Here is a 24650-nt window from a genome sequence, read left to right as displayed (position 1 = left end):
TTTTGAGACACAGTTTTGCTCTTGTCACACAGACTGGAGTGCAGTGCGCCATCTCGGCTCACTGTAACCTCTGCCTCCTGGGTTCAAGCAATTCTCCTGCCTCAGCCCCCCAAGTAGCTGGGATGACAGGTGCCCGACACCATGCCTGGCTAATTTTTGTATTTTTAGTAGAGACGGGGTTTCGACATGTTGGGCAGGCTGGTCTCGAACTCCTGACCTCAGGTGATCCACCCACCTTGGCCTCCCAAAGTGTAGGGATTATAGGTGTGAGCCACTGCGCCTGGCCTGGTTTGTTCTTATATCCTTAATAGTTAAAGATAGTTCTTGGCACATAGAATGCCTTCAAGAAAATTTGGCATAAATCATCCTCTTGGAGCCCTAATTTCTTTTCTCTTTTTTTGCACATTTATTTTGAGATGGGGTCTTGCTATGCTGCCCAGTCAGATCTCAAACTCCTGGCCTCAAGCCGTCTTCCTGCCTCAACCTCCTTGTAGCTGGGGTTACAAGCGTGAGCCACTGCACCTCGTTCAGTTCCCTTTTTGTTTTTTTGAGCAGAGTTTCACTCTTGTCACCCAGGCTGGAGTGCAATGGCATGATCTTGGCTCACTGCAACCGCACCGCCCGGGTTCAAGCAATTCTTCATCCTCAACCCCCCAAGTAGCTGCGATTTCAGGCATGCGCCACTATGCCTGGCTAATTTTTGTATTTTTTAGTAGAGACAGGATTTTGCCACGTTGGCCAGGCTGGTCTTGAACTCCTGACTTCAGGTGATCTGCCAACCTTGGCCTTCCAGAGTGCTAAGATTACAAGCATGTGCCACTGCACCCGGCATCCCTAATTTCTTTAAGCTGTAAAAATGTTGGAGTTGAACCAGATTAGTGACTTGTTTGCTGTCATCCTGTCCCATAGATCCTGTGTGTTCCTTGAGGGGAGGGTCCCTGCCTTGTTCACTGCTGTGTCTCTGGGGCCAGCATGCAGGAATGCAAGGGAGGGAGGCGGGACAGGCTTTGTGGGCCCCTGCCCTGCTCTACCTGGAGAAACTGCCTGGATCTCTCGTTAATGTATTTGAGTTCTCTGTAAGCCGTTGTGTAACAAGCGTTCTTCTAGTCCTGACAAATTCTACCCGCCTTGTAACTTTAACAGCATGTGCTTTGAGCAGGCCCATTAGGAGATGGCTGGTTTTCCCCCAGGCTGTTGCTAACATGGTAAAGAGAAGAAGCGGAAGTTTGGGTTGATGGTCTTCAGAAGCCCAACCTCGTCTTTAGAAAAGCTAGTGACCCCGGCGTGTGCTTTACAAAGCGCATGTGGAGCGTGGGGGACTTCATGTTTTTTGAGATCTTGGTTGTGCCTGTCCCTGAGACAACCCAGTGAGGTTGGTGCTGTTACTGTCATTTTGTGGCCAAGGCTCAGAGAGGTTAAGTGACTTGCTGGAAGCCCCCCAGCAGGCGAGTGTAGAGCATAGGGTGGGACTCAGGTCTGTGCGGTGTCTGCATGGAGGACTTATGGGGAAGCCAGAAGCCTGTGTCACCCCTGCGGGGTCCAGCTCACCTGCTGGGGTCCCCACCTTGTGTGGTGGGGACCGGGCGCGGCCTGTCCATTCTCGGCCCTGGCCAGTCAGCCTGGCATCTCCTCGTCCTAAGCAGTGACCGCATTTGCTGGTGTGTCCCAGGCCCGCTACGTCCAGGCCAAGCTGAGTGTGCACGACCGCTCCCTCAAAGTGGCCACGGTCATTGAGAGCCTGGAGATGGAGATGGAGCTGCTGTGCCTGACGGGCGTGGAGGACCAGCTGCAGGCGGACGTGCGGCCCACGCTGGAGACCCTGAGGAACGCTGGCATCAAGGTAGGGCGGGCTGGCTGCAGGGAAGGGCACTCCAGGGTGATGCCAGTTATCCCTTCAGCAGTGCAGGGCGATCAGAGCAGGACGAGCAGCAGAGACCAGGAGTGCCTTCTCTGCAGTGGCTGCAGCCATTGTTTCTGCCCCTCCAGCCCTGATTTTTTTTTTTTTTTTTTGAGATGTAATCTTGCTCTGTTGCTCAGGCTAGAGTGCAGTGGCACGATCTTGGTTCACTGCAACCTCCACCTCTGGATTCAAGCCATTTTTGTGCCTCAGCCTCCTGGGCAGCTGGGATTACAGGCACCCACCACCATGCCCAGCTAATTTTTGTGTTTTTGTAGAGACAGGGTTTCACCATGTTGGCCAAGCTGGCCTTGAACTCCTGACCTCAGGTGATCTTCCCACCTCGGCCTCCCGAAGTGCTGGGATTACAGGTGTGAGCCACCGTGCCTGGCCCTCCAGCCCTGATTTGGAAGGCGTCTTGTGTAGCGTTTGCCTTTACTGTACCAATGTCTCCCCTGACCTCTCTGGGCTCCCTGATGCTCAGGGCCGAGCAGTGTCTGGCGTGCATACCTGCTGATTATATTCTAGTAGAGTGACCAGCACGTCTGTCGTGTGGCCGAGTGAGCCAGTGGCCACCAGCAGCATGGCCGCCAGCACCATCACACTGTCATATTAGCATTTTGCACTCTACGGTTGGGGCCAAAAAAAAATACTAGGAGTTGAATCTGGAGAGGCCAGCAGAGGGCGCGTGAGGACCTGGTCCTCAGTGGACTCAAGGGAGGTGTGAACAAACTCGTTGGCCTGGAGCTCCTGGAAACGTGTCCCTGCCACTGGCCTCCACTCAGAAGTGGCTGTCTGCTGCGTCCTGGGGCCTGCCCTTTCAGCAGAGCCATGGGAGGAGGAAGGGGTAGACGCCAGGCGACATTCGGGCCCACTGGGGACTCCCACCGCTGTGTGCCTCTTCCCTTGTAAACCCGATTCTGTCGCGTGCGTTCGGTTCTCAGGCTTGGTGCGTCATCAGGAAATCACCAGGGGGACCTTGTTTCTGGAAGTCTGGCTGCTGGAAGCCCATTTCTGCTCCATTGTGGAGTCTGCAATTGGGTCCTGGCCATTCCTAAGACTTCTCTTGGAGTTCAGGAGTTTCCATTTTCTGCTTCCAGCTTTGTCCTGGGGTTTTCCTCCTTCTCAAAATGGCGTTATCCCAAGATGAGATGTTTTATTCACAGAGCGTGGATGCGACTTATCTTTCTGGTTTCCTGTTAGATGAGAGGGGGAGGGGTGCCTGAGATGGGGCAGATCAGTCGGTAATTAAAGTCTAAGATACGATCTTGCACCGGATATTTTTTTTTTTTTTTGAGACAGAATTTTGCTCTTGTTGCCCAGGCTGGAGTGCAGTGGCAGGATCTCAGCTCACTGCAATCTCCGCCTCCCGGGTTCAAGCAATTTTGCTGCCTCAGCCTCCCAAGTAGCTGGGATTACAGGTATGTGCCACCATGCCTGACTAGTTTTATATTTTTAGTAGAGATGGGGGTTTCATCACATTGGTCAAGCTGGTCTTGAACTCCTGACCTCAAGTGATCCGTCCACCTTGGCCTCCCAAAGTGCTGGGATTACAGGCATGAGCCGCTGCGCCCGGCTGCACAGGAAATTTTCTACATTAGCCCCTTGTGTGGATGTAGAAACTGAGGCTGAGTGAGGGCCTCCCTTCCCCAGGTTCCCACAAGCGGCAGAGCTGGGACTGGAGCTGGGTCTCCAGCCCTTCCTGTAGCATCTTCTTCACCCCAGTGTGGCACTGGGGTGTAGCCACGTCATGCACCTGATCATTCTTTTCATGCTTTTCTGGAATGTCAGCCTCCCAGTTCCTTCCCCAGTGTTTGTTCTCTTGCATGAAGCCCTGAGAACGGTGACTCACTAGGCTCACCAGGAAGAATATTGTTTTTAGGACAGGCGGGAGAATGAGGGCAAACATAGACCCAGCCAGGGGAGAGGGCCCGGGAGGCTCGGCCCTGAGAGGCACCCCGTGTCTTCCTTCTGCCCTTCCCACTGCCTGGGTTCCTATCCTGCCTCTCCCTTCTTCTGTGACCCTTGGCAAATGACTGAACCTCTTGGCACTGGATTCAAGTGATTCTTGTGCCTCAGCCTCAGGAGTAGCTGGGATTACAGGCACGCCGCACCACGCCAGGCTAATTCCTTCCCCAGTGTTTGAAGCTGTCATGAAGGTAACAGGCAGCTCAGCATGGGTGCCGAGCACATAGTGGACCCTTGGGAGACTCGGGAAAATAGGATTTTCTTTCCTACACTTCCCCTGCTGTCCAGATTTTCTTTGTCCGATAGCCCCAAGACTGCTCCCAGCTGGGAGCAAAGAGAATAAGACGGTTAATGAGGTGAAATCTCAGAGCAGGAAGCACGTTCCTGAGGACTGAAGACTTGGCTTGGTTAGGAAGAGAGGTGGCTGTGTGGTCTGGGGCAAGTCACCTGCCCCCTCTGAGCCCACAGCACAGCAGTGCAGTGTGAGATGATACACACAATGTGGAATAACCTGGCTCATTTAGGGTTAGCACTTTCTAGCTGAATTAAACCCCAGGAGGGTCTCTCTTGTTCATCCAACTATGTAGAAAGTCCACAGCGTCACAAATCAGTGTTTCCTGCAGGACACAGAGGTGTCCTCTCACCCATACAGCCTTTCCCTTCTTTTAGGATATTTATCACTTTAAGAAAAATCCTCAGAAGGGGAATTATGCGGTCCAAGGACTGAGCTTCACAGTACCTCCTGTAGTTTGTGGCCAGATGGCTCTTTCTAGAAGGATCCGCAAGCTTTTGCTGCTACCAGCAGTGGTTTTGCTTGGAGTCCTAAAGCCCTTCAGCCAGGGCGCTTGCTGAGTCGTGCTGAGGACAGCACGCGTCAGCAGGAGGTAAACGGCACCTTTCAAGTTCAGCTCCATGTTCTTGGAAACTCAGCTGTTGCAGTTGACAGGCTGGCCTCAAAAACTAACAAACAGGACCTCTGCCGTGTGGTCATTTCAGGTCTGGATGCTGACGGGGGACAAGCTGGAGACCGCTACATGCACAGCGAAGAATGCACACCTGGTGACCAGAAACCAGGACATCCACGTGTTCCGGCTGGTAAAGCGTCCTCTGTGTTAGGGCCACGGGGGGTGAGGTTCGATTGGTCATCCATGTGTTCTGGCTGGTAAAGCGTCCTCTGTGTTAGGGCCACAGGGGGGCAGTGAGGTTCGATTAGTCCTGAGCCTCCTAACCTCGAGTGGGCCCCTTAAGAAGGATCTACCTAGGGAGGGGAGCTTCAGCCACGGTTGAGTGATTCTTTGGGTGGGATGATTGATGAGCCAGGTGCCGGCTGGAGAGTTCCCTCTGGGAGTGGTTTAGGAGCACCTCCTGAGAGTCCTGTGCTAATGCCGTGCTCTTACCCTTTTAGGGGGTCACAGTCCCTTTGAGAAGCTGATGAAAGTTAGGCACTACCCCCAAAAGATGCAGCTCCACTCATACATGTGAAATTATGTATGGGATTCCTGGGAGTTCACTGAACCCCTGGAAGTTCAGTCCTTGGATAAGAAAGAAATTCCAGGCCACAGATTCTGGCCCATGTGCCCTCTCAAGGGGGAGGCAGTCAGGACCGTTGAGGAGCCTTCTGAAGGAGGGGAATTGGGTGGGCAAATGAGAAATGGCCCGCCCCTGTGGCAGGCATTGGGTGAAACAGTGCACACATCAGGAACTGCGGCCAGCAAGGCCTGTGTTAGGCTTTCTCGTGTTGGGGAGGTAAGGGGCACTGGGTCCTCTTTGGGGCAGGTTATAGCAATCCCACTGATCTGAAACCAGAGCCACGATGGCAAACTGGAGGGTCTCTAGATATTTGGAGGTCTCCTCCTCACCCCTGCCTTTGGTCCATAGCACAGAGAAGCTTCAAAAAAATCCATCAAGTTTTAGAATAGTGTAGAGGCAGGTATAGTCAGTTCTCATCATTCGCAGATTCTTTGTGAATTGTCCTCCTCATTAAAACTTATCTGTGACCTCCGAATCAGTACTTTTGATACTTTCCCGGTGATGTGTAGAGTGGCTTAAAAGTTTTTTTTTTTTTTTGTTTTTTGACACGGAGCCTTGTCAACCAAGCTGGAGTGCAGTGGCACAATCTCGGCTCACTGCAGCCTCCGCCTCCTGGGTTCAAGCGATTCTCCTGCCTCAGCCTCCCAAGTAGCTGAGATTACAGGTGCCTGCCACCACGCCCAGCTAATTTTTGTATTTTTAGTAGAGACGGGGTTTCACCCTGTTGGTGAGGCTGGTCTTGAACCCCTGACCTCAGGGGATCCTCCTGCCTTGGCCTCCCACAGTGCTGGGATCACAGGGATGAGCCACCGCGCCCGGCCTAGAGTGGCTTAGCATTTTAGCTGCCTGATGTGCACACTCCCACCTTCGGCTTAGCAAGGCCACGCACTGCCTCCTTCTTTCAGCCTCATATGGCGAACATGTGTCCTCTTTGCAGTCCATTTAAGTATCAGGTTTTTCCCATTTTTGTGCCTTTTGTTGGCAGCTTGTTGTTTAAAATGATCCTAGCACAGCGCTGCTTTGCTGGCACATCTTCCTAAGTGCAGGAAGGCTGTCGGTGTGACTTAGGGAGAAACGTACGAGTCAGATGAGCTTCCTTCAGGCGTGACTTATAGCACTGATGGCTGTGAGTTCGCTGTTAGTGAATCAAGGTGTCTTTAAATAGAAACACACATAAAATAAGGTTATATATTTATGAAAACATTGCAACTGGGGCAAAAATTTAACCCTGTATTTCCCCTCCAGGCGATGGTTTAGGATGTGCTAATTCCATGTGCACAGGACTTTAGAAAATGTAGCTGCTATGAATCATGAGAACTGACTGTGTGTTTTAGAATTCAGGGACTGCAAACGAATGACCTATGCCCCAGCCACCTGTTTTCTACACAGCAGGCATTTTGTTTTATTGGAGTGTAGACAGACCCACTCGTCTGTGAATGGTGTGCGGCTGCTTTTGCGTTACAGCAGCAGAGCTGAGTGGTTGTGACTAAGACCATGTGGTCCATGAAGCCCATGGCAGTTAGCATCTGGTCCTTTACAGAAAAGTGGGCCAGCCTCTGCCAGGTGCCTGGCTCTGCCTACCTGTGCTACAGTGTAATAGTTTCAGACACGCTGACAAATGTCGCCATGCTTCAGTTTCTTTAAGTACAAAAAAAGAGCCGTATTCTTTCAGTACCTCATAGAGCCGTTGTGAGAAATAAATGAGAAAAATCCACAGATGCTTAGTCCAATGCCTGGCTTATAATGAAAGCACAGGCTTTTTTTTGTTTTTCTTTTTTTTTTGAGACAGAGTCTTGCTCTGTTGCCCAAGCTAGAGTGCAATGGCATGATCTTGGCTCACTGCAACCTCCGCCTCCCGGGTTCAAGCAATTCTCCTGCCTCAGCCTCTCAAGTAGCTGGGGTTACAGGTGCCCACCACCACCATGCCCGACTAATTTTTGTATTTTTAGTAGAGAGGGGGTTTCACCATGTTGGCCAGGCTGGTCTCGAACTCCTGACTTCAAGTGATCTGCCTGCCTTGTCCTCCCAAAGTGCTGGGATTATAGGCGTGAGCCACCACGCCTGGCCAGTACAGGCATTTTTAGTCCTGGGGGAGATTGTAGGTGGAAATTGTATGGGCTCTTCCGATTCCCACAGAGTCATAGCCAACAAGATTCCATTTGGTGGTGCCTCTGGTGGTTGGGGAGGGGAGGGACCCTTGGCTGGGGTAGGGAGGGACTCTTAGCTGGGGTGGGGAGGGACCCTTGGCTGGGGTGGCCGTCGTCTTCATGCTGGCTCTAGGAAGCCACTGTTTATTGTTCTATGGTCTCTGGCGAGCAGTGCCTCCTTCTTCATCTCTGTCCCCTTCCAGGTGACCAACCGTGGGGAGGCTCACCTCGAGCTGAATGCCTTCCGCAGGAAGCATGATTGCGCCCTGGTCATCTCAGGAGACTCCCTGGAGGTGAGCTTGGGGACCCCGAGAGCCAGTCCTCCTAGCAGCCTGGGCCTCATCCGGGGCACTGCAGGCTGGGCAGCGACCTCCACCAACGCACCTCCTCTCCCTCCACCCTGCAGGTTTGCCTCAAGTACTATGAGTACGAGTTCATGGAGCTGGCCTGCCAGTGCCCGGCTGTGGTCTGCTGCCGCTGCGCCCCCACCCAGAAGGCCCAGATCGTGCGCCTGCTGCAGGAGCGCACGGGCAAGCTCACCTGCGCAGTAGGTAGGCGCGGCTCAGCTGTGCCGCTGGCCCTGGCCTGCCGGTGCACCTGGCTCCCTTTCCCTGAGGCTGTTTGGACCCTGCTGCTTGTTCTTCAGATTCCCTGGGCCCCTTTTTTCAGGTTGTGATTTTTCTCGGCCTCGAAGACTTTGGCTCTGTATTTGTTGTTGTTTTTAATATTTCCCTTGGAGAGCAGATAAGTGTGAGCCAGGCCCCTACTCCTTTGCTAGTGGCTCAAGAGCACAGACTTCTGGGGGTGGAGACCACACACTATGGGGCTGGATCTGGGTTCAAATCTTTCCTCTGGCTTTTCCCAGTGGGTGCCCCAGGTGGCTTCTTTCACCCCTTTGAGCCTCCATTTGTGCATTGGTGATATGGGAATAATAATAGTGGCTTCCTCAAATGTTGATTATGAGGACTTAAAAGAGGTCACCTTTTTTTTTTTTTTTGAAATGGAGTCTTGCTTTGTCCGCCAGGCTGGAGTATAGTGACACAGTCTTGGCTCACTGCAACTTCCGCCTCCTGGGTTCAAACGATTTTCCTGCCTCAGCCTCCCGAGTAGCTGGGACTACAAGTATACACCACCACAATTAGCCTGGCTAATTTGCATTTTTAGTACAGATAGGGTTTCACCATATTGGCCAGACTGGTCTTGAACTCCTGACCTCAGGTGATCTGCCCGACTTGGCCTCTCAAAATACTGAGATTACAGGCATGGGCCACTGTGTCCAGCCTAAAAAGGATCACCTTTAAAATGGGAGAGCTTGAATGCACAGTGCAGGCCAGGCACTCAGCAAGTGCTCCGTGAAAGACAACGAGTGTGTTAAAGACAAGCATGCGTTCTTGTTTAAGGTAAAAATCAAATGTCCTTTCTCTCTGATCTGTGTGGCCTGCAGGGGACGGGGGCAATGACGTCAGCATGATTCAGGAATCCGACTGCGGTGTGGGAGTGGAAGGAAAGGTGAGCGTGTTCCCTCTGCTTGACTCCACTTGTCGGAGTTTCTTGGTTCTTTTTCCCTCAAAGACATAGTTTTAAGACTTCTGGAAATTCCAGATGAGGAATGATAACACATGAGGAACTGTGTGTCACAATTACCTCGTGTTACTGGGAAGAAAGAGGTCTGTATTGCTACGTCTTACAGACAGATGAAGGTTGACTTTTTGGTTGCCAAGAACTAAATTAAAAAAAAAAAACGCATAGTGTTTCTTGGCTGGGCCTGGTGGCTCATGCCTGTAATCCCAGCACATTGGGAGGCTGAGGCAGGAGGATCACTTGAGGTCAGGAATTTGAGACCAGCCTGGCCAACATGGAGAAATCCTGTCTCTACTGAAAATACAAAAATTAGCTGAGCATGGTGGCGGGCACCTGTAATCCTAGTTACTTGGGAGGCTGAGGCAGGAGAATGGCTTGAACCTGGGAGGCAGAGATTGCAGTGAGCTGAGATTGCGCCATTGCACTTCAGCCTGGGCGACAGATCGAGACTCAGTGAAATGAATGAATGAATGAGTAAATGAATACATAAATAAAATGTTTCTCTATATTCTTATGGTATGGGAAATGTACTTCAGACTTCCCTGCGGTAGGCAGCGTTGTCAGTAAAAGCATTGTTTATCGTGCCGTGTGCTGATCTCTTGGGCACTTATGGAAGAATGTGGCTTGGTTTGCTTCTCACCAAAAGGCCTTTTCAGCTACAATTTTTCTTTTTAAGATGAAGTCTCGCTCTGTCAGCCATGCTGGAGTGCAGTGGTGCAATCCTGACTCACTGAAACCTCCGCTTCCTGGGTTCAAGTAATTCTCCTGCCTTAGCCTCTACAGGCACATGCCATCACGCCCGGCTAGTTTTTGTATTTTTAGTAGAGACGAGGTTCACCATGTTGGCCAGGATGGTCTTGATCTCTTGACCTTGTGATCCACTCGCCTGAGCCTCCCGAAGTGCTGGGATTACAGGTGTGAGCCACTGCACCCGGCCGTGAAATGATTTTTGAATGGGATATATCAGAAGTTTGAATAGATTCCCTGAACGCAGGTTTTAAGAAGCATGCTTGGCCGGGCACGGTGGCTCACACCTATAATCCCAGCACTTTGGGAGGGTGAGGCGGGTGGATCACGAGGTCAGGAGATCGAGACCATCATGGTGAAACCCCTTCTCTACTAAAAATACAAACAAAATTAGCCGGGCGTAGTGGCGCATGCCTGTAGTCCCAGCTACTCGGGAGGCTGAGGCAGGAGAATTGCATGAACCCAGGAGGTGGAGGTTGCAGTGAGCCGAGATTGTAACACTGCACTCCAGCCTGGCCAACAGTGTGAGACTCCACCTCCAAAAAAAAAAATAAAAAAAAGCATGTTTGAGTTTAATGGAATTCTGTACCAGTTCTTACAAAAATTAAAGCAGTTTCTCTTCTCTTAAAAATGTATTCTGATTCCTTTGTTTCTTGGGATCTGAAAGTAATAGTGCTCATTATAAAATTAAAAGAATCTAGGCCAGGCGTGGTGGCTCAGGCCTGTAATCCCAGCACATTGGGAGGCCAAAGCGGGCAGATCACCTGAGGTCAGAGTTCAAGACCAGTCTGGCCAAAATGATGAGACCCCATCTCTACTAAAAATACAAAAATTAGCTGGGCTTGGTGGCGGGAGCCTATAATTCTAGCTACTCGGGAGCTGAGGCAGGAGAATTGCTTGAACCTGGGAGGCAGAGGTTACAGTGGGCGAAGATCATGCTACTGCACTCCAGCCTGGGTGACAGAATGAGACTCTGGTCTCAAAAAAATATGTAACGTTAAACAATCTAGAAGTAAAGTGCATCCTTTCTTTTAGGTAACTGGATCACATGAGTAACCCTGGTTATTCTTCCAACATTTTTTCTGTGTGTATATTACTGGTTATGAGCGTGTGGAGATTTGCTGTCTATACACTTACGTGACACATGTATATATAATTTTCCTGTATAATTTTTAAATTGAAAACACACTGTACATTTTGTTATGCGGCTTACTTAAATCTGTTATATCTTGGATTTGTTCCTAACATTAGAGCATATGGAACCATCACTTCTTACTCTGACTCTACCTTTTTATTTTGAAAAATGTCAAAAGTTGGAATAAAACAATGGGAAAGTTGAAATAGAACAGTGAGCATCCATCTACCCTTCACCTTGATTGGTCAGTTGTTAATATTTGCCGCATTGTCTTTCTTTGAATCAGTTGAAAGTAAATTGCGTGTAACGTTACCCCCTAAGTATTTCAGCTGGATCTCTTTAAAACAAGGACGTTTTCCCACACAAGGAAAGTAACATCATAACCCCCGCAAGTAACATTGATATAATGGTGCTGTGTAATATTCATGCTCAAATTTCCCCATCTGTCCTCTAAATGTCTTCATAGCTTAAAAAAAAAAAAAAAAAAAAAAAAAGCTCCAGGAAGGATTGCAAATCACATTTATTAGCATGTCGTCAATGTGTTTCTAATCTTTTTTTTTTTCGAGACAGAGTCTCACTCTATTGCCAGGCTCCAGGCTGGAGTGCAATGGCGCAATCTGGGCTCACTGCAATCTCCACCTCCGGAGTTCAAGCAATTCTCCTGCCTCAGCCTCCCGAGTAGCTGGGACTACAGGCGTGCGCCACCATGCCCAGCTAATTTTTGTATTTTTTAGTAGAGACGGGGTTTCACCATGTTGGCCAGGATGGTCTCGATCTCTTGACCTCGTGATCCGCCCGTCTCGGGCTCCCAAAGTGTTGGGATTACAGGCGTGAGCCACCGTGCCCGGCTCTAATCTTCTTTATTGTAGAACATTTTTCTCTCTCTTTTTTTTTTTTGTTTGGAGGGTGTTTTATTTTTCATGTCAATGATGTTTCCGAAGCATTCAGGACAGTTGTAGAGCGTCTCACGCTATGCAGACCCTGAGCCAGTCAGATTGGTTGGGTTCCGATTCTGGATTGAGTCAGCACTGCACAGGAGGAGCTGGCGTTCTTCCTGTTGCGTCACATCCAGAGGCTCTGACGTCCCTCTGTCCCTTCGTTGTTGGCTGTCACCTCCTTTTAAAATGAGAGAATTCGGCCAAGTGCGGTTGCTCATGCCTGGAATCGCAGCACTTTGGGAGGCTGAGGTGGGCGGATGGCTTGAGCTCAGGAGCCTGAGACCAGCCTCGGCAATGTGGGGAAACCTCATCTGTACCAAAAATAACAAAATGAGGCAGGTGTGGTGGTGCCTGTCCGTGGTCCCAGCTACTCAGGAGGCTGAGGTGGGAGGATGGCTTGAACCCCCAGGAGGCGGAGGCTGCAGTGAGCTGAGGGCACAGCACTGCACTCCCGGCCGGGTGACAGAGCAGGACCCTGTCTCAAGAAAAAATAAAAATTAAAAAAGCAAAATGAGAGAATTCCGTTATATGGCTGCACTATAAGTTATGTCCACTTCTGTGAGTGTGCAGTGCTGTATATTCAGGTATTTCCTAACATTGTTAGGAGCTCTGGCTTTTCACTTCATGTTTAATTAGCTCTTAAAGGAACGGAACGTTTTACAATATCTATCTTTAACTGATCCTTTGCTACTTACGGGGTGGGCTGAACTCCCAAGGCTTAATATTAGATCCACTTGACCACCAAATTATAATGTATGCGATTCAGAATGGTTTTTATTTAAATACATTCCCCTTTTAAAATCAAATTTAGACTTGGACCACCAACTGTGTATCACTTGAAACCAAAGAGTTTCATTCTTGAAGTTCTTCAAATATCTCCTTACAATGTCTTGCTTTTTCAATTAAAGGAAATGTATTTGCCCTGACCTCTTGTGCTTCTGACAGTGCCTCATTTTATTGGATTTTAGGAAGGCAAACAGGCTTCGCTGGCCGCAGACTTCTCCATCACTCAATTTAAGCATCTTGGCCGCTTGCTTATGGTGCATGGCCGGAACAGCTACAAGCGGTCAGCCGCCCTCAGCCAGTTCGTGATTCACAGGAGCCTCTGTATCAGCACCATGCAGGTGGGTGGGCACCTGGCCCCTTTGCACGCAGGTGCATATGGCTATGTGATTATCGTGGAAAAAGCCTGGGAATTAGACGATGCTTTAGAGCTGTCACCCCCCACCTTACCAGTTTAAACCCCCTACCTGGCTACATTCTAGCTGATAGACCTTGAGCCGGTCCCTGAACGTCGTGGCGCTCAAGATTCCTCCCCTGTGAAGTGGTGCTGGTCATTCCTACCATGTGGTGTGGATGTGCGTGTTAGCGGTGACATCCAGTGCCTGGCCTGGGGCAAGTGGAGTGTACATGAGTTATTTTAATTGTGGGTGAGTTGTTATAGTTGGTCTGCTGGCGTCAAAGACGCAGAGTAAAGTGATGAATGACTCTTTGGGCCCCGATTTTTCACAGGCAGAGGTAAGGGCCATCAGGGAACAACCACCAAAGAAGAAGAACTGACTTTGCTTGCGTGCTTCCTGCACGCTAGGCATCGGGCCGAGAGTTCACAATGCAGTGTCTCACATAAGTCTCAGAATAGCCTGAGCCCATTTTACAGATGGGGAGGCTGAGTCTGAGTATGGATGAGAAATCTGTGGTGTCCTGCAGGGATTCAGTGAGCTCAGTCAGGTAGACCTCAAAGCCTGCAGTCACAATCTGAATATCCTTCTCGATGCACTTGTCATGGAGGGCCTGGGACCACGTGCATTGCAGGGGTCAGCGTGACACCTGGGGCTGAGGTTACCTTGGCATCACGGTTTTGTCACCCAGCAGAGCCCAGTGGGGACCTGAGTTTAGTTATCATGATCACCAATACCCTTGGAAGTTAACATCTTGCTCCCATCTTGCTTTTTCATAAAAGGATTCTAGAGTATATATTTTCCCACCTTCTCTCCCACAAACCCTTCCAAAAATCTGTCATCACAGGCCAGGTGCAGTGGCTCTCGCTTGTAATCCCAGCGCTTTGGGCGGCCGAGGCAGGTCGATCACTGCAGGCCAGGAGTTTGAGACCAGTCTGGTCAACATGGTGAAAACCTGTCACATTAGCTGGAGGTGATGACACACACCTGTAATCCCAGCAACTTGGGAGGCTAAGACATGAAATTCACTTGAACCTGGGAAGTGGAGGCTGCAGTGAGCTGAGATCGTGCCACTGCCCTCCAGCCTGGGCAACAGAGTGAGACTCCATCTCAAAAACAACAGCAGCAGCAACAACAAAATTTGTCATCAGGCTGTAGCAATTAAGTGTGGAGTCGAAAGGAGGGAAAGAAAACATTTTTGGTGTTGAAAAGCTATTGATTGATCTTCGGTTTTGGGCATTGAGATGAAAATGCTCCCAGTTAAGCGGTGAGAACGTAAGCATCGTAGATCCTGGAACTCAACGCCCCCTTCTGACCACACCGCCAAGGATCTGTGAGAACGGGAGCAAATAACTCCTACTCTAGGCCTCGGTCTTCCCACCTGGGAAACAGGGATGATGAGATCCTCCTTGCCCTCAGACAGGTTTGTAAGTCAGCAGTGCTGAGGCGGCCTTACCGTGATTAGCAGAAGTGAAACAAGGGAATATGTAAACATCAGGTAGTAGTTTAATTTGTGAGAATGTTTAATCATAGGTGAAAGGCGGGCCTCCTGGCACAGAAGTGCTGCTTTGGGTACATGTGAATTGACCATCCACTGGCTTTACCCTGTTTTTTTTGGGGGTGATTTTATGTTTTAAACACCTGTTGCGTTTGTGAGTAGAGGAGCCTTAAAATACTTTCATCAAAATGATCTAAACCCAAACGGCTGCTGTGGTTCACCAGACCCCATCTGTAGTTTAATTATGTTAACTCACCCATTGAACTGGATAATGCCGTGGTTTGAATCACTAGGGGAGTAATCAGCTCATCCTTGGGTACATACACAAAAGCTGGCCGGGATGAGCTGACTTCTTCCCAAACTGGATGTTACCGTTCACATCAATGTAGAAGAGAATTCCAGGATGAGGCATTGTTCTTTGTGTTAAAGAAAATGCCTTGAACCCGTGTCCACTGTGCTGAAAATGGCCAAGAGCAAGTCCTAGTTAGAATTGCCCCTGGACACTGGCCAGAGAACAGAGTTTTAATTTTTCCCAAAATGCTCTTGTTGAGATGAAGGCTTTATGACTGGGAGGACTCTTTTAGAGGAAGGGGCTCCTGATAATTGGTTTGCAAAATAAACACCAGTTTCTTGACATTTTTACTACCATCCTTCCTATGCAGCAGCCCAGTCTGGGTGAGATGTCACTGGAAAGGTAGCTTTCCCGGCATGGCCAAGGTCAGCCGGGGCTTCCTGTGGCCCCTTGGCACCTGCACTCCGAGCTCTGTGCAGAGAAGGCATGCGTTCTGCATCCATTGAAGGTGCTTCCGGACCTAGCCCTGGTCTGATGCTGTCTCTAGTTACTAGGGTATCTCTGCCTTGCTTTCAGAGTTTAGATTTTTAAAAGCTTTCCTGCAGTGTTTGTCTCTGGCCTTCCTTCAGCTTTATGTGAATAGAAATCAGCCTGGAGACCATGTTCCCTCTGTTAGCCCATAGAGGTCTAGAGAAGGAGCTAACAGAGCTTCAGGCCTGATTGGATCTCCCCAGCCTATTCATTATTGCCACAGCTAATATTTTCCGAAGCAGGAAGCAGACATTTCCGTGCGGGTTTGTAAATATCTTCGCTGCTTTTGTCTAATTGCAAAAGTAATCTGTCATGTGCGCTTTTCTAAAATTTCCCCAAATACCGAAACATGTAATGTAAGAAGTGCAGCCTTCTCTGCCATCCCAGCCCCCGTTAACACTTGGGAGGCTCTTTTTCCATAAGGGTTTTCATGCCTCCGGCAGCGTGCGTGCCTACAGAGGCGGGGATTCAGAGCTGGTTAGAAGTGTGGGCTCTGGGGCTACAGCTGGGCTTTTACCTGCTCAGTCTCCCCTTCTGTAAAGTGTGGGTGATAGAGGACTTGATGCTGTGGACGGCTCTGGAGATCAGTGTGCTCATGTGCAAAGCATTCCTGGGTCGTGGAACTTAATGAATATTCACAGCGGGTGCAATGGACCCTGGAGCTGTAAAATCACCTTACCCGGGAATGATTCCTGGATTTGCTGCTAATGAGCTGTGTGGGCTTGGGCAAGCCACATACTCTCTGTGCCTCACTTTTCCCTTTGCATAATGAGGATGGTGAGAATCATACCTACTTCATAGGGTTGTGGTGGTTGTAAGAATGAAATGAGTAAACCCATGTAAAGTACCTTACAGCAGTACCAGCACGGGCTGTGGGCTATGTAAGTATCAGGTGTTACTTTTTGGGTGAGGGCTGTGTAAGTATCATCAGGTGTTGTTTTTATTCTGTAAACAGAAGGCTTTGTTGTGACGTTTGGTGACATCCTCCTTTCTCCTCGGTACAGGCTGTTTTTTCCTCCGTGTTTTACTTTGCCTCCGTCCCTCTCTATCAAGGATTCCTCATCATTGGGTAAGGACTCCTGCCAAGGGATTAATTGTTTATGAAACTTTCTTCAAATGCCGCAGCAGAGAGAAGGAACGTTGTGGAAAAATTCTTGGGTTCCCAAGTCACAGTGGATTCCCAGCCCCCGCGAACATAGGCCCAGCACCATGGTTTAGAACCTTCTTGAATTACTAAGGTTTTGACCCATTAAGCCCTTCCCAACGGAGGAAGTGGAGGTGGATATGTGTGTGGTGTGTTGTACTTTGCCACTTGAACTTGGTCATGAGAAAATACCCCATGGTTATCAGCTGATTGAGGAAGGCAAGGTGGAAGGTTTGCAGGCTTGGTGATTTCACTGGGGTCTTCATCAAAGGGAAGGGGGATCTGAAACACGCCCTCTTCGCCTGAACTGAGCCCAGTAGAAGTCCCATCTTTGAGCTCCAAGGAGGGCCAGAGTCCACGGCCTCAGGGAAGTGCAAGTAACAGGGCTTGCCTGCTGTGCCGCGGTGACAGAGATGGTGTCACTTGGGCCTTTGCCACCCCCATTCCTGACCTGGAACTTCGTGATGGTCCTCTGACGTTTTCAGAGAATGTGCTCAGTCTTTGAATCACCCAGGTGGGTGGAGTTTGGTTACCAAGTGCCCTAGATACAGACACACACAGCTGAGGCCACGCGTGGCCATGAGGAGACGGCACAGCAAGGCCGGCTGGCTCCGGAGAGGCTTGCGGAGGCTGCTTTCCTTCTTACTGCGTTTGGCCAAGGACTTGAGCTTGAGCGGAGGCACTGGAATTCTGCTTGCTTCTAGCTGGAAAAGCGGACACTCCTTTGTCGGGGTCTGGAAGAGTCAAAGAACATGACAATATAGTTAGGGGTTCCCTGAGCTGTGCTGCATGCGACCTTCCATGGCATGACCCCATCTTCCCCGTGAGTCCTCATGTCCTCTTCCGTCACCCTCAGCCCCAGCCACACTGGCCTTTGGGCTCCTATTCAGACATGACTGCCACCTGCTGCCTCAGGGCCTTTGCACTGCCCATTCCTTCTCCCTAGAATGCTCTTCCTCCTGGGATTGGCTTGGCTGGCCCTTACGTCTTTTGAGTGTTCACTCAAATGTTCGGCTCCTTAGCCTCTAAAATTGTGCTGTTACCCCCTACACACACAGACACACACAGACACACAGACACACACACACGCGCATACATACACACATACACACGCACACACACATATGCACACACATACGCATACACGCATACACACGCGCACACACACGCACACACCTTAGTTCCTCTGCGCCATTATATTTCTCTATCAGCGCTTACCTCTAACACACAGAGTTTACCTAATTTATTTATTGACTCACTGACTAGGACAAAAGCCCTTGAGGGCAGACACTTTTGTCCATTTTTCCTCTTGGGTTTCAGCCAGCCCTGGAGCGTAATAGACCAGCAGTAAATAGTTGTCTGAGGCATGGGGGGACTTGGATGCCAGAGGCTAGCATAGCACAGAGCTCTTACCCCGTCGGCCAGGTCTTACCCGTGGCGGCTTTCTCTCCCAGGTACTCCACCATTTACACCATGTTTCCCGTGTTTTCTCTGGTCCTGGACAAAGATGTCAAGTCGGAAGTTGCCATGCTGTATCCCGAGCTCTATAAGGATCTTCTCAAGGTTCCGCTGGCTTCTCAGTCCCTCCCTCCTCCCTTCCTCCTTTCCTTTTCTCTTCCTTCCCTCCCTCCCTGCTTTTTTTTCTTAATTTATTTCACACAGACCCTCCATTTCTGATTTGAACACACTTGAACTGGTAGCGTTCTTTCTTTTGGGGGGAAGGTGTGGGAGTTTGCATTTTTTCTTAAAACAGTAATATATGCACTGTTAGAACTTGAAAGAGTACAGTAATAGATAAACTGAAAACAAGCCAACTCACGACTTTGAAAAAGCCCCTGACAGTTTCACTTTGCAGTTGCAACCTATGTTTGCTCCCAGAGATGCTCCTGTGTCTACTTCCAAAAAGTGTGTGTGGTGGCATGGGCACAGGCATCTTATAATTTTATTTGTCTTCAAGGGTTTTTTTACCCAAGGGAAGATTTATTCCCATTTAATGTCAATTCTTTTTTTTGATACTGAGTCTCTGTCACCCAGGCTGGAGTGCTGTGGCTTGATCTCGGCTCACTGCAACCTCCATCTCCTGGGTTCAAGTGATTCCCCTGATTCAGCCTCCCGAGTAACTGGGAATATAGGCACGCACCACCATGCCTGGCTAATTTTTGTATTTTTAGTAGAGAGGAGGCTTCACCATGTTGGCCAGGCTGGTCTCGAACTCCTGACCTCAATTGATCCACCATCCTCAGCCTCCCAAAGTGCTGGGGTTATAGATGTGAGCCACCACGCCTGGCCAGTTCTTTTTTTAGAGAAATAATTTCTCTAATATGTTCAGATGTGTGCAAGCCACTTTCTTGATGAAGACAGATGGGTTGCCTTAGCTGGTTAGCGGGAGAGTAACGCGAACGCTGATGGCATGCTGCTCGAGTCCCCCTGCTCTAACCTTTCTCTGTTTCATTTAGGGGCGGCCGTTGTCCTACAAGACATTCTTAATATGGGTTTTGATTAGCATCTATCAAGGTAAGGATAAGTGGACACACCTGTTTGTCTTGTGCTCTGTTGCTGACTCAGGAGTGTCCCCTTCTAGCCTGCAGAACAAGAAAAGAAGAAAATGGAATCTGAAATAGCAGGAAGGAGGGTGACAGGGTGACTCAGGGGAGACCCTGCTCACCCTGTTACAAGGACTTAAACGTCAGACGCAGTGGTGCTGTCTGAGGGTTGAGGTAGTGAAGCCAGAGGAAGGCAGCGGACCATAATCAAAACCTGCGGAGCTGCTCCGCCCACGTGACGAAACGTGGTTGTTTTCCGGGGTGTTCTGATACCTTTTCGGAAAGTAAGGTCAAGTCATAGTTTTGGAAAAACATTTTTACTTTAGTGACCTCCAGAGAAAGCCTCTCAGACTGTAGAGGCTTTGAAATGCAAGAAGAAAAGAGCAAAACTTTGATTTGTAATGACTTTGTCTAACTCTTTTGGTATATATATTATATATTAATATATATTTTCCATAGTTTTATATATATATATATATTTGAGACAGAGGGCAAAGCCACTGTGCCTAGAATCCTCTTTTTTTTTGAGATGGAGTTTTGCCCTTGTTGCCCAGGCTGGAGTGCAGTTGAGACATCTTGGCTCACTACAACCTCCACCTCCTGGGTTCAAGCGATTCTCCTGCCTCAGCCTCCCAATTAGCTGGGATTATTGATGCTCACCACCACGCCTGGCTAATTTTTGTTTTTTTTTTTTTTTTTTTAGCAGAGATGCGGTTTCACCACATTGGCCAGGCTGGTCTTGAACTCCTGACTTCAGGTGATCCGCCCACCTCAGCCTTCCAAAGTGCTGGGATTACAGGCGTGAGCCAGTGCGCCTGGCCAGTATTTCCATTTTTATGTATGTTTCGTAATGCACATAATAGATTTCATATACATATATATGTATAATGTATAATATATGCATTATATATATTATATATTTTATATATTGTGTGTATAACATACATGCATTATATATAATATAGAATACGTATGTATGTAGAAACAGAGTGAGACCCTAGAGGGTGGAGGATCTCACTCTCTTGCCCAGGCTGGAGTGCAGTGGAGCAATCACAGCTCTCTGTAGCTTCGACCTCCCCAGGCTCAGGTGATCCTCCCACCTCAGCCTTCTGAGTCTAGGACTAGAGGTGCGCACCATCCCCAAATCAGTTCCAAGTCAGTTTATTTCTTCCCAATTGATTGTGAGCCACGAGTCCCCAAGGGCCAGCAAGATGCCCCCGTGCTGTGCTGTGGACTCCATCGGGTGCTGACATGGGCTTTAGTTCCTGACTAGAAACCTGTTTCTAGTTCAGCATCATAAACCTGGGACTGCAGGTGTCCACCACAACACCGGCTAATTTTTGTATTTTTTATAGAGATGAGGTCTTGCCATGTTGCCCAGGCTGGTCTTGAACTCCTGGACTCAAACAATTCTCTTGTCTCAGCCTTGCAGTGTTGGGATAACAGGTGTGAGCTACCGTGCCCAGAACCCTCTTTTTGAGTATTTCCATTTCTATGTATGTTTTATGGTGCATATAATGTATTTTGAAATGATCCTGATGTCTCTATATATCCGGACAGGTACACATTTAACTTACAAATAAACATGTGTCTTTGGGGTTTATTATTTTAAAAAATAAATTTACTGTTCATGTCACCTGTTGGGATTTATTTTTTATTATTTTTTGAGACAGTCTTGCTCTGTCACCCAGGCTGGAGTGCAGTGGCACGATCTCGGCTCACTGCAACTTCCGTTTCCTGGGTTCAAGCAATTCTCTTGCCTCAGCCTCCCGGGTAGCTGGAACTGCAGGCATGTGCTTCTACGCTCGGCTAATTTTTGTATTTTTAGTAGAGATGGGGTTTTGCCATGATGGCCAGCCTGGTCTTGAACCCTTGGCCTCAAGTGATCCTCCTGCCTCGGCCTCCCAAAGTGCTGATTACAGGTGTGAGTCACTGCATCATTTTATTTTTTATTTTTATTTTTACTTTTTTTTTAGACAGGATCTCACTTTGTTACCCAGGCTGGAGTGCAGTGCTGCAATCTCAGCTCACTGCAACCAGTAACCTCCCAGGCTCAAGTGATCCTCTCACCTCAGCGTCCTGAGTAGCTGGGACTACAGGCGCACACCACCACACCTGGCTAATTTTTGCATTTTTTGTAGAGATGGGATTTCACCGTGTTGCCCAAGCTGTTCTCGAACTCCTGAGCTCAAGCGATCCTCCCACCTTGGCCTCCCAAAGTGCTGGGATTCCAGGCATGAGCCATCATGCCTGGCTGCGGCTTCATCATTTTAAATATTATATTTAAGTTTCTATTTCTTTCATCAACTCTAGAGAGTTATTCTTTCCCTCCCTGCCTGGCTTCCTTTTTTTTTCTCCCTTTTCTTACTCTGTAATTATAGATTATTTATCCTACAAGGTCAAAGAGGAAAATCGGAAAACTACAGGTTGAGACCTCCATACAGCACCAGTCATTAACCTTATATAGCAAGTGATGCGTTTCATGTCTAAATGAAAACGGTGCCAGGGGGCCGGGTGTGAGTGAGCAGGGCGAGGCTTTTGCAGGGAGGGCGAGGGGAACAGCCTTCTCTGGCATTTGCAGGGAGCACCATCATGTACGGGGCGCTGCTGCTGTTCGAGTCGGAGTTCGTGCACATCGTGGCCATCTCCTTCACCTCGCTGATCCTCACCGAGCTGCTTATGGTGGCGCTGACCATCCAGACCTGGCACTGGCTCATGACAGTGGCCGAGCTGCTCAGCCTGGCCTGCTACATCGCCTCCCTGGTGTTCTTACATGAGTTCATCGGTAAGACCCCCGAATGCTTAAACCCTGTCTGTCACTCCCAATGAATCAGGCCCAAAGGTCTTGCTGCCCTGTGAGGGAAGGGGTTTCCCAGCGCTCCGGCCGGGGCTATGCCTCCAGCAGTCCCTCCCGCTCAGCTGTCTGCGTTTTCTTACTGGTGTTCCCTAGAGACAGGCGGTAGTCTCGCTTCAGGGTGTGAAATTGAGGACAGAGAGCAGGATTGTTTTTCTTTTTTTCCTTGTTCTTTTTTTTTTGTGAGACAGAGTCTTGCTCTTGTCGCCCAGGCTGGAGTGCAGTGACATGATCTTGGCTCACTGCAATCTCTGCCTCCCGGGTTCAAAAGATTCTCCTGCCTCAGCCTCCCAAGTAGCTGGGACTACAGGCACCCACCACCATGCCCAGCCATGTTTTTCTTTTTTAAATCACACAGAGCTAACTAGATTAGAAAGGGAATCCATTGGCCGGGTGCAGTGGCTCACGCCTGTAATACCTGCACTTTGGGAGGCTGAGGCGGGTGGATCACCTGAGGTTGGGAGTTTGAGACCAGCCTGGCCAACATGGAGAAACCCTGTCTCTACTGAAAATACAAAAATCCGACAGGCGCAGTGGCACACATCTGTAATCTCAGCTACTTGGGAGGCTGAGGTAGGACAATCACTTGAACTCGGTAGGCGGAGGTTGCAGTGAGCCGAGATCGCGCCACTGCATTCGAGCCTGGGCGACACAGCAAGACTCTGTCTCAAAAAAAAAATAAGAAAGAAAGTTCATGAACTTGGCAGGTAGGAGTTACGGGGTTTCTCCACGGGGTCGGCTGCTGTACGGGGCCCTGGCTGAGCTGGGGGAAAGTTGAGTACCCAGGTCTCACTTTCATGTAAATGACAATCCAGCAGGCTTCCTCAAATCCAAGAAAATCCGAGGACACAGCAGTGTCCTTTTAGCTGATGAATTTTCAGACTTTTTTTTTTTTTTTGAGACAGAGTCTTGCTCTGTCGCCTTTTGGGGCCACAAAACCTTGTTGTTCCCAGGAAATCTTGGTCTGAAGTCCAATCTGTGACATTGGTAACGGGGCCTTGTGATGGCACAGTGGCAGTGCTGGAGGCGCTGAGCCTCAGACCTTGCCGTGCGGCCCTGCCTTGCTGCTGTGTCCTGATAGAGCTCCTAAGGGACTCCATGGGTCTTGGAATAAAATCTGCTGCTCAGCACAGCAAAGCAGGTGCCGAAGGTACTCGTCAATTCCATAGACCTGGGAGCACCTGCTGTGGCCAGGATTATGGTGGCAGATGAGGTAGACGGGCTCGCCATGGAGCTGCTCTTCTCGTTGGGAACACATGTAAACACACATAAGTGAGTCTGTGAGCATGGGAGTATCAGATGTGATCAAAGTTACAAAGAGAGATACACGGGGTGAGGCGCTAGAGACCCAGGCACATCCCACATAAAAAATGTTATGGAGGCTGGGCGTGGTGGCTCATGCCTGTAATCCCAGCACTTTGGGAGGCCGAGGTGAGCGGATCACAAGGTCAGGAGTTCGAGACCATCCTGGCCAACATGGTGAAACCCTGTCTCTACTAAAAATACAAAAAATCAGCTGGGCGTGGTGGCATGTGCCTGTGATCCCAGCTATTGGGAGGCTGGGATAGGAGAATTGCTTGAACTTGGGAGGTGGAGGTTGCAGTGAGCCAAGATTACATCATTGCACTCCAGCCTGGGCAACAGAATAAGACTCCGTTTCAAAAAAATAAACAAATAAACTTAAAATGTCATGAACATTTAGTGCTGGGAGAGAGCTGGCCGCATCCTAAGCTGGGGCGGGCTGATCCTCTCACCTCGGTAGTGATTCCAGGTACTCTTGTGCTTGCGCAGCGTCAGCCACGTCTCTAGACCGGCAAGCCTGGCTTCACGACTCTTCCATGCTGACCCCTTGCTTGCCTTGCCACGTCAGTTCATTACTTCCCAATTGGTTGAGACACAAGTCCCTGCAGGGCCACCAAGATGACCCCATGTTGTGCTATGGACCCCACTGGGTGCTGACACGGGCTTTAATTCCTGTCTAGAAACCTGTTTCTAGTTCAACGTCATCGATGTGCAGCATGGCACAGCTCAGAGGGCCAGCATTTTCTGTGCTACGAGTGGGTGGATTGGTGAACTCCAGTCTTCGTTTCCCCAGCACAGGGCACGCCCAAGCTATGATGGCTTTGGAACCTCGGGTCCCGGGGTCGTCCTGAAAGTCTAGCTGTGCAGCAGGTAGCCCTCTTCACACCTCTTTTCAGTAGAAGCATTTAAGTTTCTGTCTGTGTTATTTAAACAAAAATCCCACAGAGTGATATTTTTTCCTTTTATCAGCTGAGGAAGCAGAGCCCAGCGGCTGCTTCTCTGCCAGTAAGCTCATCTGTGTTCAGGATTGCAGATAGACTCTCTCTGGGGGAAACTTTCAGTTATGACAACCCCCTCATGACCCTTCCTCTGTGGGAAGCCCGCCTGGGCCAGGGGCTCTCTAGCAATAGCCCATCCCGCTCCTTTGTCCCAGGCCTCGTCAGTGGGGGTCATGTGCCCCCACCACCTGGGGAACAAACACTGGTCTTCGGTGAGTGTCAACAAACCCTAATCCTTTACATATAAAGGAGATGTATGTACAGTATTATGAACAGATATACAGTATACCTGTGACATTAACATTTCCTGGACGTGGTCCATTAGGGGAAGAAAAGTCTAGGCCGGGCGTGGTGGCTCATGCCTGTA

At 49.4% G+C, this 24650-nt stretch overlaps 1 protein-coding gene across 3 annotated transcripts in view; it reads left to right on the top strand.

Annotated features, from left to right (window-relative positions):
- The window catches only part of ATP9A (ATPase phospholipid transporting 9A (putative)), a 159378-nt gene that overhangs the window by 132135 nt on the left and 2593 nt on the right, over window positions 1–24650 (top strand). For all 3 annotated transcript variants that reach the window (XM_037727256.1, XM_017496879.2, XM_037727257.1), the window contains exons 18-27: window positions 1670–1840; window positions 4862–4960; window positions 7746–7835; window positions 7949–8093; window positions 8987–9051; window positions 12912–13067; window positions 16447–16511; window positions 18041–18149; window positions 19043–19100; window positions 21711–21914. In XM_037727256.1, the coding sequence (XP_037583184.1) occupies window positions 1670–1840; window positions 4862–4960; window positions 7746–7835; window positions 7949–8093; window positions 8987–9051; window positions 12912–13067; window positions 16447–16511; window positions 18041–18149; window positions 19043–19100; window positions 21711–21914 (1162 nt within the window). The remainder of the gene's footprint in view (window positions 1–1669; window positions 1841–4861; window positions 4961–7745; window positions 7836–7948; window positions 8094–8986; window positions 9052–12911; window positions 13068–16446; window positions 16512–18040; window positions 18150–19042; window positions 19101–21710; window positions 21915–24650) is intronic.

The sequence above is a fragment of the Cebus imitator genome, unplaced genomic scaffold, assembly GCF_001604975.1.
Source record: "Cebus imitator isolate Cc_AM_T3 unplaced genomic scaffold, Cebus_imitator-1.0 Scaffold224, whole genome shotgun sequence".
Lineage (NCBI taxonomy): Eukaryota > Metazoa > Chordata > Mammalia > Primates > Cebidae > Cebus > Cebus imitator.
Note: the sequence above shows the minus strand (reverse complement) of the source record. Positions and strands in the feature narration are given on the sequence as shown.